The following is a 7,181-nucleotide window of genomic DNA, read 5'->3' on the forward strand; positions in this document are numbered from 1 at the left end:
CTTTAGGATATACTGTACTATCATTATTGAAGTCATTATTATTGAGCATTTCTTTTAGGTGGAGCGAGCCTTTGTTTTTAACTGAGCAGTATAGCGTTTTGAGACTTTAAGGGCTCTGTAGAATTTTTAATTAATGATCCTATAGAGTAATGCATTATCTAAAATCATGATCCAGCTTGAATTTAGATTATGCATAAGAGATTTAGGCTTTAGATCTTTTGTGTAAATCCTTTTTTGGTGAAAACATATTTAGAAACTAGACAGCCTTATATAGTGGGAAAATAATATTTGACAGGAATATGTCTTTGTTTCTTTTTCTAGGTAATTTAAGAATTTATGTAGGCTTTCAGCTTGGGATGGTTTCAGGGTGATTGGTTTAAAACTTTCAGACTATTGAAATGGCACTGTAAATTGAGAAAAAGTCATTTGGGGGGAATATTAAGCCATAATTCATAGTAGTGTGAAAATAAAATTTTTTATTCCATTTCAGCATGCCAATGAAGATGTGGAAAGAATGTTACTAGGAAACAAGTGTGATATGGACGATAAAAGAGTTGTACCTAAGGGAAAAGGAGAACAGGTAAAAAGTTCTGAATGAAACTAATGTACTGTCCTTAATTTGTGAAGATGGTATTGCTGGAGTACCCTGAGCTGCTCACATCGATTTTTAAATGCTGTTGGAAGCAGTAGCATATCGTTTGAGTGAATTTTTTTCTATACCTAACCAGCTCTGTGGCAGTACTATTTTCAGCTTTATACTACAAAGAGAGGAAAAGACAAATTAGTGATCTCAATTTTTAAAATTTAGGACATTAAAGAAATATATCAATTGTTTCAGTTTGACTGTTAGTAGCCTGTGACAAGCAGAAACTAGATACTGCTTAAGTCACTTGAAACTTTTCTTAAGTTTGCCCCTAGAGTAAAATAATTGACCCTTGAATAATGTGGGGTTTAGGGGTGCCGACCCTTGACTCCTGTGCAGTCGAAAATCCACCTAAAAACTTGACTACTGTTGTCCCTTAGTATCCACAGGGACTTGGTTCTAGACCCCCTGTGGAAACCAAAATCCAAGGATGCTCAAATCCCATATATAAAATGGCATAGGGGTCCTCTGCATCTGCAGATACAAAACCCAAGGATCTGAAAGGCCAAATATACAGGATGTCCCAAAAAATGTATACATACTTTAATAGCTGATAGCTCAATTTTGAAAATAAAATGTATTTTAATAAACACAGCCTTTATAATTACTCAGAGTGTGTGCATACATTTTGGGGGGCATACTGTATTACCTACTGGAAAATATCCATGTGTAAATGGACCCATATAGTTCAGACCTGAGTTCTAGAGTCAACTGTACTTTTAGAATATCTGAAGTAAACTCTTATAGTGAAGAGAGGGTTCTTTTATTTTGTTTATTTATTTTTAAAAAGCTTGACTGTTTTAATCTTAACCCATTTAAATCTGTTTTATATAGCTAGTTGAAACTGGTGCCTTTAGCATAATATTACTATTTCCTCTAAGTCTGGTACTTGATAATTTTATGATGACATTTTGTTTCTATTTCAGATTGCAAGGGAGCATGGTATTAGATTTTTTGAGACTAGTGCAAAAGCAAATATAAACATTGAAAAGGCCTTTCTCACATTAGCTGAAGATATCCTTCGAAAGGTAAGCTGCTATTTTTACCTACTGTTAAGGTGCCCCGTGTCATAGTTGAATACTTAGTTTTTTCTAACGTACTAGATTTACATACAAAAATTGGGCTTGAGTGTTACTGTTTCAAAACATTTACGCATCACCAGTATCTAATCCTCCAAAGTGAAGTAAGGAACTGGAAGAACAGAGCCATCTAGAAATCTGTAGGATCTAGTCACTTCAGTTAATATTCTGAACACATATGCTTACTCTCTAGTCCCCAATTTCCTACTCCTTTTTTCCCTTTTTTTGTCTGATTATGTGGTGGCTTTCTATTTACTTTTGGATTCATTTCTCTTATACATCTTTTACATTTCCATAGATTATTTTTTAAAATTTAAGGTAAGCGGCAATACTGTATTCTGAAGTTATTGCTACAGAATCACAATTCTTCTGTATAGTCATTCTCAGACATGCCAGTAAAGGGCATGCATATATTATATACTGAATAAACAGACTAAATCTACCCCCAAGTTTCATTAGGGAATCATTTCAATCTGTGATGTAAAAAATAATAATGACTAGATTTGGTTATGAGTCTTGAATTCTCTATTCAGTGTGTGGTATATTTATATGCAAATAAAATTAGAAAAAATCTGACACAAATCCTAAAGGAGAAACAGACATTGTATAGGAGAAAGTTTCATTGCTTCTGGTAACCTTTCTGTTTTTATACTTTTTTTTGGAGTGAAATATTATGTGTAACTATGATTGAGTGTTCAGACTGCATAAGATAGTTATCAGTTATTCCATTCAGGATGACTGCAAAACAAAAGTGTGCCCTTTCACATCTGCCAACATCCTGTATATTAAGTTTGATAGTTAATATATATTGAGTAATAGAAAGTAAGTTAGCATATAATATATGTAGTGTGATCTTATTTTTCAAGATTATGTATGATACCAAACACATGTGTATGCACGAACACTCACACATCTTTGGTTATGTTTGGCACATAAATCTGGAAGGATAGTGAGTACTCCAAGGGAGTAAGAGGAGGGGGATATAGGACAGAATCACCACGTGGTAGAAAGTACTTTCTATTTCAGAGATAGGTGAGTCACAGTGAAAAATTATTCCAGTATTTACAGAACTTACCACAAAACTTGTTGAAATACCCTTGTCTCTTTCTGGGTATTTTGGTCTTCTTCATCGTTTGTATTTCTTTCTGTTCCTACTGTGCTCCCTGATCTTCTCATTAATCTGCATATTTAAAAACTAGTGCTGCCCTGGTTCGTGGGGCTCAGTTGGCTGGGCGCTGGCCTGTTCACCAAAAAGGCCTCCAGTTTGATTCCCGTTCAGGACACATACGAGCTGTGGTTTTGATCCCCAGTCAGGCGAGTACAGGAGGCAACTGATCGATGTTTCTCTCTCACATTGATGTTTCTCTCTCTCTCAAATCAGTAAAACATATTAGAGAAAAAACACACAGAATAGTGCTATATAGTCATGATATAATCTTTGTCCCCATGAGGTAAATCTTTCTTGTTATTATATTAAAGGTTAAAAAGTATGGATGCACCAATAAAGACAGCTCTCAGTTTAGCATCTTCCCCATGTAGGCAGGCCCAAATATGAGGTAGCATTCATTATTTTCATACACTTTAAATCTAGTAATATGAGTTAAAACATTAAACGTAAACTTGCTTAACAAATTAGATGTGAAATACAGTAGTGAGTTTTAAAAATACATATTTTTATTGACTTCAGAGAGGAAAGGATAGGGAGAGAGAGATGGAAACATCAATGATTATAGAGAATCTTGATCGGCTGCTTCCTGCATGCCCTCTACTGGGAATGGAGCCCATAACTCTGTGCATATGCCCTGGCTGGGAATCAAACCGTGACCTTCTGATTTATAGGTTGATGCTCAACCACTATAAGCCAGTCTGGCTGGGCTACAGTAGTGATTTTTGACTAGCAACTTTCTTTGCAGTATTGTCTCTCCTGAGTTGATAAAAGAAAAGTCATACCGTAATACAAACTCCAGTCTTAAAAGGCAAGTAACTACACAGAAAAGGGCTGTTTTACTTTCCTGAAGTTAGGCGTGACCTAACATTGGTTTAATGCATATGCTTGATGATAATGCTTTTTAAGTCCTAAGTACTCAGGGCTGTAGACTAGAAGATAACAAACCTTTCTGCAAAAGTGTTAGCAGCAGAGAAGATTTCAGAAGTTTTATAAAGGAGTGCTGGGAGGCCTCTGGACATTTCACAGCTTGGAGAAAGCAGGCAAAATGAAGACGGAAAAGAACGCTTCCAGATCTTTACTTTGCACGGGTCTCGTGACTGTAATTGCATTTTGTTACATAGATTAACATTTATGAGAGTGTTTCTGTTGAGTCTTGCTTTATCTGTGGTAATGTTTTTTTCATGGGTTACTTTCCTTGTGTGTTTGTTCCAGACCCCTGTAAAAGAGCCCAACAGTGAAAATGTAGATATCAGCAGTGGAGGAGGCGTGACAGGCTGGAAGAGCAAATGCTGCTGAGCGTTCTCCTGTTCCATCAGTTGCCATCCACCACCCTGTTCTCTCTTCTTGCTGCAAAATAAACCACTCTGTCCATTTTTAACTCTAAACAGATATTTTTGTTCCTCATCTTAACTATCCAATCCACCTGTTTTATTTGTTCTTTCATCTGTAACTGCTTGCTGACTTTATAATTTTCTTCAAAAAAAATGTATAGAAAAATCATGTCTGTGACTTCATTTTTAAATGTACTTACTCAGCTCACCACTGCATTTCAGTTGTATTATAGTCCAATTCTTGTCAACATTAAAACTTATAGCAATCATTTCAACTCTATTCTGCAAATTGTATAAGAATAAACGTTAGAATTAACAATTTTATTTTGTACAACAGTGGAATTTTCTGTCACGGATAATGTGCTTGAGTCCCTATAATCTATAGACATGTAATACAAAAGAAACAAACAAAAGCCAGGAAAACACTCATTTTCGCCTTGAATATGTAAATGGGTTAATTTTGTCCTGTGCCTTATGTGGAAAGGAACTTCTTTGGTTTTTCCTTTTTTGTTTGGATGGAAGCATGTGCAGGAGTTATCATCCAGACATAAACATTAAGATATTTGTGGTTTGCTTGGCTGCAATTTTCAAAGTAATCAATTGAGGACAAAGGATAATGCAGAAGTAATAGCTTTGGTTTGCTGAATCTCATTTTAAGTGGCCTTGATATTTAAAACTATTCCTGCCACCCATCCTTCTCCTCGGTTCTCCTCTCCTGGCCACTTTTCCTTGTTTGTCTTCCTGCATGCTCCTTTATTTGCTTCTCTCTCCCCCATCCCTCATGGTATGAGTTATTTAAAAATGAAAGGGGCAAACTAGTAGGTTTGTCAAGTTTAACATAAAGCACTGATTTAACTTGCTAAGTAAACTGAAAGAAAATTCTAACTGCCTACTAGTCAAATGTCATTTAGTGTGTCTTCCCCTCATTTTGTCTCTCCCCTAAAACTGCTGCCCCAGATTCCTTCATTTGCTGTTTGGCTTCATGTTCCTCTCTTCCTTCCCTCTTTGTTCCCTTCCGGTCTTAACTATTGAGTTTATGAAATGGAAGAGTTAATTGCATGCACTAGTGTTTGGAGGGTGTTGTGGTTTGTCTTTCTAATTAGGTGTATAGCCTATTCACTTTCCTAGAATAAATCTTTAACCTAAATTTGAGTAATCTCCATTTTGGCAACTCCTCTAGCAGTTTGGTAGCCCAGTAAAGGTTGTTTTTAAAAGGTGGGAAGGAGGAGTGGAATTTATTAACACGTTTGCCAAATATATTGAGATTTGGCCTTCGCGGAACACTTTTTCAGTGTTAAGTTATCTTTACCTTAAGATTTAGAAATACTTTAGTGTATTATTAATTTTAAGTCCTCTCTTCACATCCCTTTGGAAAACTTGTATTACCATGGATTCAGAAAAAGAACAAAAGGCTTTTCATGGAGAGATAAGATCTCTAGCTATCTCTAACCCTGTCGGTTTTTTTCACTTCATTTTTTCTAGTTTTGCTTCATTGCTTATCAGTAGGATAGGGTAAGTTAAGTTTGCTATGCTGCTAGCATCCTAAGATGATACCTTTGTTGAAATAATTGTGAATAGCATGATTCATTTCTAGCAGAGGCTGAGTTTAGGACAGCAGCTTCCATTGAAAAGTCTTTTCTGTGTCGTGGACAGCATTTTAATGCCCTCTCCGCTCTCATAAACAGCACAGGGACGGATCTGCTACAAACACCCATGCATTTTCCAGATAGTGCCCTAAAAACAATTTTCTATGCCTCACCTGACGGTGGTTCTTAGTTATTTTCCCCTCACTTGAATTTTATCATTGTTTACTAGTAAAAGCAGCATTGCCAAATAATCCCTGATGTTCCACTAAGAATAATGAAATGATGTTAAGCTTCTTGAAAAGCTTTGGGTAAACCTATTGTCAGATTAATTTTGATGTGTTTGTTGCTTCCTTTATCTGGAATGTGGCAGTAGCTTTTTTTATTTTTGACCTTTAATCCTTATTCAATTCAGTCAGTGACTTAAGGTTTGAGAGCTCAACACTGGGATTTTTGGGTAACAGACTGACAGTTTTGTTGTTTGCATAATTATAATTGGCATTGTACATAGAAAGGATATGGCTACCTTTTGTTAACTCTGCACTTTCTAAATATCAAAAAAAAAGGGAAATGGAGTATAAGTCAATTTTTGTATCTGTTTGAGTTTTATTTGCTTAATAATAGGGCGTTGCCCCATTTTCTGTAAGTCTCTTGGGATCCTGTGTAGAAGCTGTTCTCATTAAATACCAAACAGTTAAGTCCATTCTCTGGTACTAGCTACAAATTCGGTTTCATATTCTACTTAACAATTTAAATAAACTGAAATATTTCTAGATGGTCTTCTTCTGTTCATATAAAAACAAAACTTGATTTCCAACTGTGTGGCTTGGTTTTCATTTATTTATGGAGTTGAAGATGGAGGATTACTTTGAAAATAATGCAAAATGAATATTAGAGGACAAGTAGGAGGGAAATAACTTTCTCAACCTAGAGAAAACTGGGAAGGCAATTTCAACAACTATCTTTGGTTAAAAAAAAAACTACATTAAAAAATAGTTATATCTCTAGAACACTAAAAAAAATTTCTGGTGTCAAAAGAGATACTACAATCCCAGTCACTTTCCAGCTAGCAATACTAGAAGGTACCAAAGGCCAACTGCTGCTGAAGTCAGCTGGTTACCCATGGGCACGAAGGCAGGCTTGCTGTTCTGGGAGATGAACCCTCTTAGCATTGACTCCTTACCTGAAAAAGTTTCCTTTTTTTTTTTTTTTTTTGTGAACTATAGTGTGAAACATTTTTTTAAATCCTCACCTGAGAATATTTTCCATTGATTGTTGTTGATCCTCACCCAAGGACATTTTTCCCATTGCTTTTCAGAGACAGTGAAGGGAGGGAGGGAAGAGAGAGAAACATTGATGTGAGAGACACATTGGTTG

General features: G+C 35.8%; 1 protein-coding gene across 2 annotated transcripts in view; it reads left to right on the plus strand.

Moving 5' to 3' along the window:
- RAB10 (RAB10, member RAS oncogene family) overlaps positions 1 to 6,621 on the plus strand; it is a 49,340-nt gene extending 42,719 nt beyond the window's left edge. For both annotated transcript variants that reach the window (XM_008162350.3, XM_054727876.1), the window contains 3 exons: positions 491 to 580; positions 1,570 to 1,671; positions 4,103 to 6,621. In XM_008162350.3, the coding sequence (XP_008160572.1) occupies positions 491 to 580; positions 1,570 to 1,671; positions 4,103 to 4,186 (276 nt within the window). In that variant the 3' untranslated portion in view covers positions 4,187 to 6,621. The remainder of the gene's footprint in view (positions 1 to 490; positions 581 to 1,569; positions 1,672 to 4,102) is intronic.
- Positions 6,622 to 7,181: the final 560 nt, after the last annotated feature.

This window comes from Eptesicus fuscus, chromosome 16 (genome assembly GCF_027574615.1).
Source record: "Eptesicus fuscus isolate TK198812 chromosome 16, DD_ASM_mEF_20220401, whole genome shotgun sequence".
In the NCBI taxonomy this organism is placed as follows: Eukaryota; Metazoa; Chordata; class Mammalia; order Chiroptera; family Vespertilionidae; genus Eptesicus; species Eptesicus fuscus.